This window comes from Festucalex cinctus, chromosome 15 (assembly GCF_051991245.1).
Source record: "Festucalex cinctus isolate MCC-2025b chromosome 15, RoL_Fcin_1.0, whole genome shotgun sequence".
Classification (NCBI taxonomy): domain Eukaryota; kingdom Metazoa; phylum Chordata; class Actinopteri; order Syngnathiformes; family Syngnathidae; genus Festucalex; species Festucalex cinctus.
Window position 1 is genome coordinate 24,135,882 of NC_135425.1, and position 13,937 is coordinate 24,149,818.

Consider the following 13,937-nt stretch of genomic DNA (forward strand, 5'->3'; position numbering starts at 1 on the left):
ACAAATAATAATTTATTTGTGCTTTTGCATTTTTCGAAAAAAAAATGCTACAGTATATAAACCAATTTATTTGTAATATGGCAGTAGGGTTATTATAGTTTCGGAATTTTTTATTTTAGTTTTTATTTTGTTTTGAGTTTTTTTGAGTTAGTTTTCATTATTTTTCAGGGTGGTTCTGTTAGTTTTTTATTAGTTTTAGACAGTTCTTTAATAAATGCTTAGTTTTAGTTTAGTTAGTTTCAGAGGAAAGTAGTGCGCAGAACTATTGAATTTAAAAAAAGAAATGTTTGCATTTTGTTTGTTTTTTCTTCATTTTAGATAGGATATCTAAATAAAACAGTGTCTGTTTCTACCCTTTTCTATTTATGGTAAACAGTATACAGTGCAGTTTATGGTGTAAAATAGTAAAAAAAAAAAAAAATAAAGACTTGGAACGGATTAAAATTATTTACATTAATTATAATGGGAAACACTGTTTCGGATTTCGAACAAATCACTTTTAGAACAGCCTTCTGGAACGGATTATGTTCGAAAACCGAGGTTTGACTGTCTATTTAAAAAGCGCGTTTTAAGGGGTTAAGTATTTTCAATACATTTTTGAAAATGTTTTTAATATGGTCTCTGTATTACAGATTGGAAACATTCGGTTGGAAGGGGGAAAAAAAGATTTATGGTACTAATGGGTTCCTTGAGATGACCCCCAAAATGGCCGCCTTCCTTTGCCTTTTCAGGCATTGCGTCTTTGGACCTTTTTTTTTTTTTTTTTTTTTGTGGGTCTGCTCGTGATAGACGCGTTCAGCAAATTTCATGCCGCTAAGCGAAACTGTCGTCAGTTGGCTGAATTAAAAAGAAAAATCCATTTTTTTAATCAAGGAAAAAGATCAAATGCTCGTCCCGATTGAGCGTTTCCAGAGCAAAGGAAGACACACTTGAGGATCCCCTCGCCTCCATTTATAAAATGTGAACGTTTATTCAATGCGGACAAGAACAATAAAACACGGAAACGACAATCCAGCCCCTCGAAAAAAGAAAAAAAGAAAAAGAATGAAAATAAAACAGTTCGCTAGCACTTCACGGGGAAATTAAAAAGGTTTAGTGCTGCTGTTTGGGCAGTTTAGGGGATGTTTAGGGAAGCTATGGAGACGTTTTAGGAAAACTTTGGCGCAATTTGAGGATATTTTATTCAAGGCTTCGGGAGTTTTGGGGAAGTTTAAGAACGGTGTTGAGACATTTCACAAAATTTTGATGACGTTTTGGGGAAGTGTGGGAATGTGTTAGTAAAGTTTGGTGAACACTTGAAAGGTGTAGGCTGTGGAAAATTTTTGAGCATACGTGGGAATTATTTTTGGGAAGGTTTGAGGACCTTTAGGGCAAGAGTGGAATTGTTTTGGGCAGCCTTTGTAGACTTTTGGCTAAGTGTGGAAATGTTTTGAGAAGGTCAAGGTTCCTTTTGGGCAACTTTGAGAATGTTTTGGAAAGCTCTGGGGAACTTTTAGGAAGGTTTGAGGACTTTTGGGGGTAAATATGGGAATATTTTGTGAAGGTTTGAGGACCTTTTGGGTAAGTATGTGAATGTTTGGGCTTTGAGGACTTTTTAGCTAGTGTGAGAATGTTTTGGGAAGCAATGGGGACATTTTTAGGAAGGTTTGAGGACCTTTTGGGCAAGTGTAGAATTGTTTTGGGAAGGTTTGAGGACGTTTTGGGCAACTTTTGTAGACCTTTTGGCTAAGTGTGGACATGTTTTGAGAAGGTCAAATGACCTTTTGGGCATGTTTGAGAATGTTTTGGGAAGCTATGGGGACCTTTTAAGAAGGTTTGAGGACGTTTGGGGCATGTGGGAATGTTTTAGGAAGCTCTGAGGTCCTTTTGGGCATGTGTGGGAATGTTTGAGGTACATTTGGGCAAGTATGGGAACGTTTTATGAAGGTTTGAGGACCTTTTGGGCAAGTAAGTATGTGGATGTTTTGGAGTTTGAGAACTTTTTAGCTGGTGTGAGAATGTTTTGGGAAGCAATGGGGACATTTTTAGGAAAGTTTACGAACCTTTTGGGCGACTATGTGAATGTTTCATGAAGGTTAAAGTACCTTTGGGGCAAGTATGTGAGAGTTTTGGGTAGGCTTGAGGACCTCTTGGGCATGTGTAGGAATGTTTGGGAAGGTTTGAGGACCGTTTGGGCAAGCGCGTGGGGATGTTTTATGAAGCTTTGAGGAACTTTTGGGAAGCTTTATCGATATTTTTGAATGGTTGGGGTTGTTTCAGGAATGTTCTGAGAACTTTTAGGGCCTTTTGGTCAAGGATTGGGCAAGTTTTGTAAGGTGTGGGGAAATATTATTGAAGCTTGTGGAAGTTTTGGGAGCTTTCCGACTAAATGGGCCTCAGGGGAAGACAGACAGCAGATGCATTCTGGTTTTATTCTTTTTACGTCGCCTTAAAACAACAACAAAACCAAACAAAACAAAAAAAGGTGGGTGGGCAACGAGGGTGGGCGGATTTCAGGTGACGCTCGGCTCCAACATTTATTGAACAAAGCAGCAACGTATACAATAAGCACAACGTGGCGGTGTGGTTGGAGGCGGGGGCGGCGGGGGCGGGGTGCAAGCGCAGTTCAACACAGTACCAGTAGGCGGCGTCCACTCCATTGGGTTCACGATCACGATAAGTAAAAGCTCCGTCTAGAACAATGCGTGAAATCCGTCCGTCGGTCAACACAAAGAGCAGCAAAGGGTCCGTTTGGGGCGGGGTTTAGGTGGGGGGGGGGTTCATACACAAGCATCATGTGACTTGGACTCGCGCTGAGGACACGTCCACACGCACATGCGGGTATTTTTCATTTCTTTATTTCATTATTTTAATTTTAATTTTGGGCGTTTATTCAGTCAAATTGAAATATTAGGTCAAAGAGTTCTGGAAATCTTGATGGAGAAAAAAAAATCAATGTGCAACAATAATAATAATAGTAATAATAATAATGAAAATAATAATAATAATAATAATAATAATAATTGATCGTCTTTCTGTCCGATGAAAACATTTAGATCAAAATTGAGCAATTTTTAATTTGATATTTAACTAAAAAACAAGAAAAATATATTTATTTTTACTTTGAATTAAAAAGAAAAAATGAAAATACTGTTCAGGCTTATTAAGAAAAACAAAAATCACTATTAAAAACAACAATAAGAAAAAAAACTGTCCAAAAAAAACAAAAAAACAAACTGCTTCCACATGTTTTAGACCTGCTCGCAGCTCTAGTTACTACTACCACTACTACTACTTTATCAAGTAAAAAGGGCAATAGCTAATTTTCCTGGACATAACAAAATAAATAAATAAATAAATTGAGCTGAACACCGAACACATGACTAGCACTAATAAAATTAATAATCCATTTCAAATTCATTCAATCACGACAATTGTAAAATTGCATTAGCACAAGGATTAGAATCAGAAATTTCTGTAACGTTAGTGTACATATTTCGTTTTTGCGCCTTTTCCAGAAGCGATTTTCTTCTCGTTTCTGATTGGTTGAAAAGCAAATTGTGCATTTTAGGCCCTTGCGTTCTAGAAAATATATATAAATAAAAAATACCCTCTTCTACGTGTGGAACTGGCCTCTCTCTCTCTTCCCCTCTTGCTCGTCCTTTTGTTTTGTACACGTGCGCACATTGCCCACACGTGCACACGCGTGTATTTGCATTTGCACGCGTGGTCACACTCGGTCCGGCCGCTGCCTCTCCAGCGGTTTTGTACGGCTTGTTTGTCGCGTCCTCACGCAAGGCGACGTTCAAAAAAAAACATCGGCGGGATCTGCGTGCGCGCGAGAGAGTTCATTTGGGACATGTGCTTTAGGGGGGCGCACGGCGGTCCGAGGTTCCGCCGGGCGTCACGCTCTGTGCAATACTCCAGCTCGCCACCAGAAGGAGTCCGGCAAATGCTGAGAGTCTCTCCGACAAGTTGATGGTTGGAATGTCCGCCTTGTACATTTTCACTGGGTTTTCTTTTTCTTTCATTTTTTTTTGCATGTGCTTCAGTTCTGCTTTTTCCTTTTTTTTTTAGGCATCGTAAGAAAAACCGGACATGCTCTAAAAGTCATACACGCTGTACAGTCAAATTTACATTTTTTTTTTTTTTTTTTTTTTTTTTTTTTTTTTAAAGCTTTCAGTACATCCAAAGAAAGGGAGGAAGGAGGGAAAGCACCACACTGGAGGGGTAATAAAAATGCAATTGTGGAGAATTAACACTTTTTGCATAAAAACAAACTCTCTCATTAAAGTTTGATTGTTTTTCTAAGAAAATATGTGAGAAGCTAACATTAATTTCATAGAGGGAAATGAGTAGGGCCTGATGGATCTTTGTGACCGATGCTGATTCTGATAATTGTGGGAATGCTTCAGCATTCCCACAATTATCAGAATCAGCATCATATGTTATTGTGATTTTTGGTTCTCCACACTTTTTTGCCGCGTAACAACTCTCACATAATACTTCCAATTGTTCAAATTTCAACTAGTTTCAAAAATTCACACCTCCTATATATTGTCTGATTTCACATTACTTACAGTATTTGCACATTCAGCTTTCAGCATTCCCACGCAATTTCTCCAGAAATTGCACTTAGTCGAGTTGGCAGAATAAAATTCAGATAACCGCTGAATTGAAAATTATTTTAAGCAATAAAATGACTTACTGGCATAACAGTTAACAGTTTTACAATATTTCAATTTCACAACAAAGGAAAAACTGCAAAAGTCAATTCATTTTTTTTTGTGACAATTTTTCACAAAGTTTGTTTGAATGTCATCTTGATCTTATGCTTAACCCTTAGGCAGGCCGGTTGGGGTACAATTATGAGAAAAAAACAATTTTCATGATGAAATATTGCAAAAAAGATTTTTTTTTCTGGAAAAAATAAGCAAAATAAAACATTCAAGCTGCATTAAAGTGGTTAGTCAATACATTATTAAAGCGCTCTTTTGGAAAATATAGTAACTTTTTTGTTGTGTTTGTTTAGTGTTGTGTTAGCAGAAAATTAATGTTTTATTTTTAGCAAAAATTAAAAAAATTTGATATAATTCTATGGAATTAAAGAAGATTTTTTCCAAGAAAAATAGGTGACAAAAAAAAAAAATAATGACAAGATTAGAGCTGTTTTTTTTTAAATGAGCTTATATGCGAAAAAAACAAACATAAAAATAACAAACAAACCAAAAAAAAACAAAGGGTGTGTGTGCGCGTGTGTCAAAATATTTAAAAAAAATTACCCCTCCAATGTGGACCTGACGCACTCCTTCGTAGAAATGAGAAAGATTTCACCAATGAAAATAAGTTGACGTACAAATCGGAAATTGCACTCTTTGTCTCTGTAACATTATTTTTCTTTGTATGTATATATATATAGATTTATTTATATATATATATATATATTTATATGGTGCTTTTTGTCACATTTGCATCAAAGTACAGAACAAAATCTAAAAAAAAACAAAAAAAAACAACAAAACAAAACAAAACAAAAACAGATGACTGAATTGAAGAACTTTTTTTTTTTTTTTTTTGGCCCGGGTCAGAGGAATGGCGCCCTCTGTTGTCTCCTCCTCTACTTCCTGTTTGGTCCTCGCAGGTTCCACAAAAAAAACAAAAAAAAACAAAGAAAACATAGGTTTCCTTTCCCGACGAAAGAAGCAACAAAAAGGGGCGGAGACAGCAGAAAGTGTCAAACAAAAAAAAACGGGAAGGGAGGTCCTCATTTGCTGTCCGGGTCGCGGGTGGGCCGGATCTTCATCTCGGAGAACTTGAGCGAGTACTGCCAGCCGGTCCAGGCCGACCACTCGACGCCGTCGGCGTAGGACGTGTGCTGGCCGCGCAGGTACTGCCCGTTCAGGTTGGACGTGTGGCAGTTGCGGTACCACCAGGCTCCGTGGTAGAACGAGGCGCAGTTGTTCTCCGAGTGGTCGTTGTCGCGGTCCTTGGTGGTGAACTTCATGCCGTTGTGCTTCAGGAGGGAGTCGCCTGCAGCGGGGTGGAGGAGGGGGCGGGGCCGAAGGAAGGAACCACAAAATGGAGGGGGCGGGAGGCGGTAAACACAAATCACCGTCATGAGATGTCACATTTGGGGAGGATTTCCTTCATTCCTTCCCTCCCTCTATCTTCGCTTTTGTTCCTTCCTTCCTTTCCTTCGTTTTTCTTCTTTCCATCCCACTTACCTACTTTCTGCCTTCCCTCTTTTGTACCTTCCCTACTAGATTCCTTCCTACCTTACCTCCCTCCTTCCCTCTGCCACACCTTTCCTTCTTTTCTTTGTTCCAATGTTCCTTCCTTGCTTCCTTCCTTCCTTCCTATGTTCGTTCGTTCGTTTCTTCCTTCCTTCTTTCCTTCCTTCCTAACCTTCCTCCCTTCCTTCCTTCCTTTCTTCCTTCTTTCCTTTCTTCCTTCCTCTGTTTCTTCCTTCCTCTGTTCCTTCCTTCCTTCCTTCTTTCCAATGTTTGTTCCTTGCTTCCTATCTTCCTTCCTTCCTTCCAACTTCCCGACTTCCTTCCCTCCCTCATCCCTTCTTCTTACTCTCTTCTTTCCCTCTCTTCCTTTTTTCATCATCCATCCTTCCTTCGTTCCTTCCCTCCGCACCTTCTTCCTTCCTTCATTCGCTCCATTAGATATTTCTTCCTTCTTTCGCATCCTTCTTTGCTTCTTTCCCTCCATCACTCATTCCTTTGTTCATTCCTTCCCTCTTTCTTTCCTTCCATCCATCTTTCCCTTCTTTCTTCCTTCCCTATGTTCTTTTCCTACTTCATTCCTTCTCTCTGTCCCTCCTTTCTTACTTTTCTTCTTCCCTCTGTCACTCGTTTCTTCCTTCCTTTCCTTCGTACATCCCTTTTTGTTTCCATCTATCCCTCATTCCCTCCCAACTTCCTTCCTTCCCACTCTGACCTTATAGTGTTTGGAATGAGGAAGAATCAAATAAAGCATTGAAATGGAATCTGTTTTTCTTCTTTAAAGGAGACTATTCCTTTCATTTCTTTTTATTTTTATTAATTTTGTAATCTATTTAGTCATGTTGTGTGTGTGCGCTGATCTCAAGCAAGCTTTCCGTTGCAATCGTTCCATCACGCGGCCCCGTCGTTTCCATCGCTCACATCTGTCCCCATTCTCTCCGGGCAGAGCGATGCTCCCGAAAGGTTTGGCAAATTGCTTTTTGTCCCCAACCCCCCCACCACACCGTCTCCCCCACCTCGGGCTTTTGTTTATGCTGCGGCTCAATTAATCTCCTGTAATTTCATCAGGATGACGGGCGAGCTGCCTCCCGTCGGCGCTTCACCTGACGCAACGCACGCCGCGGCTGATTTCGCAAACGGACATCTTGACATCTTTCCCGGTTGCACCGGACCCCCCCCCCCCCCCCCAAAAAAAAAAAAAAAATAGTTACCTGCGTTGCCCGAGTAGTCTCCCACCGTCAGCGGGTATCCGTCGTCATCCGGGTCCACCGAGAAGAGGCCCACGCCGAAGGTGCCGTACTGGGCGTACGCCGTGCCGTTCTCAAAGTCCTCCAGGTCGATGCGGAGCTCGTAATTGCCCTGGATGGACAGCGCGTGGATCTGCTTCAACCCTGGAGTGGGGAAAAGTCACATCAGGTTCATATAGGATCGATACTTTTTTTTTTTTTTTTTTTTGGATGAACATAACATCATGGAGATTTTTCAGTCTGGTTTTAAGATGCTGCATAGCCAGATTCAGCCCTGTTATGAGTTTTTAATGACATCCTCCTGCCTAACGACGCTGGAGACTGTGCGCTTCCTGTTCTGTTGCACCTGACTGCAGCATTCAGGGTGGACCGCAGTATTCTGTTGGCTCGTTTGCAGCACCAGGTGAGCACGAGTGGGAACACTCTAGAACGGTTTAGATCCTACTTTGCGGGCAGGAAACACAAAAAGTCCCGTACTGTCCCAATCTTGTATGGTGTTCCGCAGGGTTCAATTTCAGGGCCCATGTTAATTTAATTGCATGCTATATGGATGACAGATTTTTTTGTATTTTTTATTTTTTATGACAGTTAGATTTACTGTATGTCTTATCGATGTAATTTGTGCTGCCTGGAGGTAGTCAAAGCTTGGATGGCAATGCAATTTTTATTTGATGAAAAAAAAAAAAAGTTACTCTAAAAAAAAATAAAAAAAATCCAACTTAAAAAAAAATATAATTTTAAAGGAAAATTATTTGCATAAAACTGAATATTTTTTCCTTGCAAATATCCATTTTTTCAAAAATCCTTTTTTTAATTCAAATTATTTTAAAGCAGTTTTTTTTTTTGGAATGCAATTTTTGCTCTGAAAACATTTTTTTCCGTTGATATCTGAGACGTTTAGTTTGTTTTGACTTGATAAACGCTGCTGTTGCTTTTACATTTGTTGTGGGCGGAGGCAGCTGCCAAGTCAGGTAAGCTTGCATTTTCTCTGACAAGTCTCACTGGTGGAGGGGGGAAAAATATATATATATAAAAAATAAAACGACCATCAGCTTCGACTTGACTTTCGCATGTCAAACCATTTTAATTGTTGCTCGGTCGTGAAATGGAAGCATGTCGAGACCGAGAAGCGATAAAAGCTCGACGCTTTCCTTCTGGAGCGCCCGCTGAGTGGGAGCGCCGCTTCCCGGGCAGGTTCGCCTCCCCCGGTTTGATCAAAGACGAGTGGCAGGCCCCACAAACGCGACAGCCGACGGCGGGAGACGAACGCTGAGGCCCAGAGGAGACAAATCCGCTCTCTTGCCAGGTGGTTTCAAGAGTTGGAGGTGTGAATCTGACACAAGATGTCGAACGAAGCGAGACCACTTTTTTTTTTTTTTGGTGGTATTCGCGCCGCCTCGACAGGTCAAACGTTGCAAGGTGCTGCGACGACGTTTAGCAATGATGACACTTTTGAAAATATTGTACCAGAATGCCTTGTTTCCAAACACTCCCATCTCAAATCATCTTTCCGAATTGAAATGAATGCAAATGCCGTTAATCTGTTCCAGCGCCACAAAAAAATTTCTAACATGAAATTCAACCTAAAAAAAAAAAAATTCTTCGAGATGAAATAAAACCTTTAGATTAGGCTACTATTTTGTACCCAAAAATAAAACTTTTCAGAGATTTTTTTTTTTTACCCCCCAACCAGAATAATAAAAAAAAAAAAAAAACTTTTTTTTTCACGACTAAAAATAAGTAAAAAATAAATAAATAAAATAAATAAATTAATAAATTAAAGGTTTGGAGGGCTAAATTACTAAAGCTTTCTCCAAAACTACAAACTTTTCTAGAGAGAGAAAAAAACCTTTTCTAGAAAAAAATCCAGATTTTATCACAAATGTAAACTTGTTCTTTTATAATAGACAATTTAATTCTAAAAAAGAGAAAATATTGAAACAATACAATGTTATTCTCAAATTAACACCAACAAAATAATATTATCGTGAGATAAATTAATTAGTTGAAATAATTCCACACAGAAATTTTTTTTTTTTGTCATAAAAAAACTCATAACAATTTTCAATTTTTTATTCTCATAACATTCCGCCAAAAAATACATTTTCTCAAAAATATTGTTACTTATATTTCCATTTCTATCTTTATTTTGTAAGATTTACTTTTCGTGTCCAAAATATCTTTTTTTTCCTGAAAAAAAATCTCCCAACTCATAAGAATCAAGCAGGACTTGAAAAATATTAATTGTTCTTAAGTTTTCCCAACACCACAAAAAAAAAAACTAATTTAAAAAAACAAAAAAAAACAAAAAAACCTTAAAGCAACAAACATTTTGTCTAATTTTGCTCCCTGCTTGGCTATCCAGTAGTACTCGACCCAAACCAATCACACGTTAGAAAGTGCAGGTGGTGGTTGACGGTTTTAGCCACTTTCAATCAAGCTCTCATCTGTGCCGTTTTTTGTTTTTTGCTCAAGTGTGAACAACAATCATCAGTTCCGACCGCCCCAGGAACATGTACGAGTCTCTTTCCGTTTTTTTGATCTGTCCGCGAGCCAATCCGACGGACAAATTAACCACAGAGATTTGACGTCTGCAAATTTCTCCTCGTATGTTTTTGCATCCAGCGCTAATTAGCATGAAGGTCACAAGGGTCGCGTGGCTTCGACTTCTTTTCTGTTTGTGACTTCCCGTTGCGAGGCGTTGCTAAACAGCCCGTCTCGGAGTCGTCCCCCGGCGGGGCAATCAGCTTCCGCCGCGTTCATTCGGCGAGCAAAATACCTGCAAATGTTCCGTGTGGCGGCGAGCGCCCGTTTGGAAACAAAAGCATTTAATTAACAGCACGGCTACACCTGAGCATTTACATTCCGACGCTGAGACGCGTCTGCCGCCACTTCGCTTGTGTTGCTCTTTAATTATTCCAAATTAGAGCGGAGCCGGGATTCTCCGGGGCTTTAATTAGAGACGGAATTAAAGTTATGTAAATACACTCTCGCAGTCTTATAAATAGTTGCGCTCGCGCGTGCGTGCGTGCGTGCGTGCGTGCGCATCTAGATTATTATTTTCTGTTTTCTGTTTTTTTTTTTTTTTTTTTTTTTTCTCGCCTTCCGAAACAGAGAACGGCCCAAAGTCTTTTGAAGTTTGTCAAACGACTCCACAGGGGGGCGCTCCCGGAGGTGACGGAGCGACAAGGCGCTCTTTTTCAAAGGGGAACAACATGCAAACTATTTCTGTCAATGTGGCTTTTATTTGTTTTTTTTTTTTTGTTTTGTTTTCTTATCATAGATTCAAAATGTGTCGCCTCGCTGGTGCGTCCCCGAGATTTCGACTTGCCACGCGTGATTTGAATTTGTGTTGAGCGGGAACGATCACAGGGAGCCGGCGATCGCAAATCACCCCGTGATTATAATGAAAGAAATACAGAATGCCGATATGTTGACTTAAAACAATACACAGCTGCAAACAACCACATGTGCCACACTGAATAATAAAAAAAAAAATCATTTTGTCCCTGGAAATCTGGGAAAAAAAATATTGAACTAAAAAAAAAAAAAAAAAATCATCAAATAAATACATAAAAACATTTTTTTTTTTTTTTTTTTTTACACAGCAACAAGTTTATTCTGAACATAATTTTTGTAATAAAAACATCCTCACAAATATGCATTTTTACTTTATGAAGATATGCACTTTTTTGTTTGTGCAAAAGAATTTTTTTTAGGTTTAATCAAAAATACCAACTTCAACATTATCCAGTTAAAAAAAAAAAAAAAAAAATCTAAAGAAAACATTACAACGTGCTTTTCAAAAATCATTTTCATGGAATTAAAAAAGTAAAACATCTTCCAAGAATTTGTGTTTGAAAGAAATACATTCTTTTCTTGAAAATATGCAATTTTATTTTTTTCCCCTTTTTTGGTGAAAAATACATAATATTAAATATTATTTTTTTAATTTTACGTATTGTAATTTTTTTCAGCTGCATTATTTATTTATTTTTTTCTTCACTTTTTTAAAACTGTCACTCAAAAAAAACCAACTAAGATTTGCTTAGATTAAAAGCAAAAATATTGAAAAACACAACTTTTTTCTTTCTTTCTCAAAATCACAACTTTTTTCTCATGAGAATATCTCAGACCCCCCCCCGCCCCCTCAAAATAAATCTTGGAATATATCTTAAATGAATACTTGACTAATTGAACCATTTTCATCTGTAAAAAAATATATATATATATTTTGTCTATAATTATTGTGGTAACTTCATTATTTTTCATGTACAATTATTACCTTTAAAAAATAATTTTTCTACTTGCTGTCAACTGATGATGACATCAACTGTGCTGAGGAAGTCGGTCATGACCAATCATAGCTCAGTTTACTGACCAAACCCAGAAAACAGGTGAGCCATGATTGGCCGTTAGCGACTTCCTCAGCACAGGTGATGTCATCATCAGTCGACAGCAAGTAGAAAAAAAATACTTTTTAAAGGTATTAATTGTACATGAAAAATAATTAAGTTATCAAATTCATTCTGGACAAAAATATTAACTTTTCACTGCTGAAAATTGTTCAATGAGTCAAGAATCCCTTTAACTCATTTGCTCCCAAAGACGTATTTATACGTTTTTTAATGTTTTTTTACGCTAGAGCATACAGAAGGCTTTGATGCAGCCTCGGAACTGAAGAAAACGCTTGAAGCAATGGTAGTTATTACAAAAACAGCCAGCAGGTGGCAGAAGAGTATAAGAGATCAAACAGAGCCATGTAGCAAAAAACATTTCCCCACTGTTTTAAACAGATTTGGGATGAAACTTAGCTATATTCTAATGCTAATTGCTGCAAAACGGAAACAGATAGAAATATACCTTTTTTTTTTCCTGATGAAATGCTAATTTTTCTTTTGGTCGAGTCCATGTTTTATAGCAATAGAATATAATACTCTGTGGGCCTTGCAAAAGCAATCAAAATCCAGTAAAGGGGTTGCTTCAGTGAAAATGGCCGGGAGTGAATGAGTTAAAAGAAAATCGTGCTTTTCCAAAGAAAATGCACAAAAAAGGATCCAAAGTAACTTATTATCAACGTAAAATACGAGGGGGACTTTACTGCGTGCCCCATTTTGATAGCCGTTTCCACCCAATTCATGTCAATCGGCGAAACTGATGTAACAATAAAAAATAAGGAAAAATGTCACGCGAGGCAAATCTCATTCAGTCGGCCTCGAGTCAAACAAACGGACGGAACATGATGAAATTGTGCCGCCTTAACCTTCACATGAAAACAAATATTACATTAAACATGATGAGAAGACAAAGCATGTCCTTCCCTTCCAAAAAAAACAAAAAAAACAACAGGCCGCTATTAAATTTAGAAACCATCCACGTGGGAACAAAGCATTGTTCCGTCCATAAAAGATGATGTATATCTGCAATTACCTCATTAAACTGGGTCACCGTGATCCATAACTCATTTTCCACAGCTGAGCTTTCGCGCAGGAAAGCGGGACAAATTTAGCTTGTTCGGAATACGGCGACGCTCGTTTGTCATTTGTTCCTTTTTGTCGTCAAATACGGCGAAGCGAAAAGTTTACACGTTGAAGCGTGGACGTTGGTCGACGGCAAATCAAACGTGAAAACACGACTCAAACGTCGGCGTGTTCTCGCGGGGAATTGAGGTGGAAACGGAATTAATAACAAACCCGAAGAAAGTCCTTTCTGGGAAAGGTGCACAATATTGCTAGATTAGGGCTCTTCATGACTTGATAGATGACTTGAGCTAGGCCGTTGTGTCGCTGCTATTTGTCCTTGCTTGGCGCCTTTCTATCTGTCTGCATTCTGACATACGTATCCAGTAAAAACCAGTTAAGACCATCAGGCCACACATTCTCACATGGGGCGGGCGGCCTAGACAGTATAAGTTAAGGGACGATTTTGAATAGATCAGTTCCTCTTCCGCACACTAATAGAAGAGAAGATAGATTTTTAGGGGGTGGGGGAAACTTTCTTTTGAGAGAAAAAAAAAAAAAGATCTGGAGTTAATTTTAAAAGGTCCTCATGTTAATTTAAGTAACAGTATTTTTGAGAAAATATATTTAATGGAAGAATGTTGTGAGAAAAAAAAATGTTATGAGTTTTTTTTTTTTTTTAGGACAGAAAAGGCCTTTTTTTCTGTGTGGAATTATTTCAGCACAATAATACGGTTGTATTAATTTGAGAATAACGTATTGTTTAACTATTTTCTCTCTTTTTTTTATAATCAAATAAAAGAACATGTCTACATTTCTAACAAAATTTGGATTTTTTTTCTAGAAAAGACTTTTTTTAAAGTTTTTTTTTTTTTTTCTTTCTCTAGAAGTTTGTAGTTTGGGATAAAAAACATTAGTAATTTAGCTCTCCACTTTATTAATTAATTAATTAATGTATTTATTTTATTTCTTGTTTATTTCTTGTTTTTAGACAAGAAAAAAAACTTTTTCTTCTCATAGTA

General features: G+C 38.1%; 1 protein-coding gene across 4 annotated transcripts in view; it reads right to left on the reverse strand.

The window, feature by feature from the left end:
• fibcd1b (fibrinogen C domain containing 1b) overlaps nucleotides 1-13,937 on the reverse strand; it is a 207,701-nt gene that overhangs the window by 34,271 nt on the left and 159,493 nt on the right. For 3 of the 4 annotated variants that reach the window (XM_077496741.1, XM_077496740.1, XM_077496739.1), the window contains 2 exons: nucleotides 7,421-7,600; nucleotides 5,530-6,009 (listed from right to left, as the gene is read on the reverse strand). In XM_077496741.1, the coding sequence (XP_077352867.1) occupies nucleotides 5,744-6,009; nucleotides 7,421-7,600 (446 nt within the window). In that variant the 3' untranslated portion in view covers nucleotides 5,530-5,743. Of the gene's footprint in view, nucleotides 1-5,529; nucleotides 6,010-7,420; nucleotides 7,601-13,937 lie in introns of those variants that run through there. The other variant, XM_077496742.1, reaches the window with a different exon arrangement.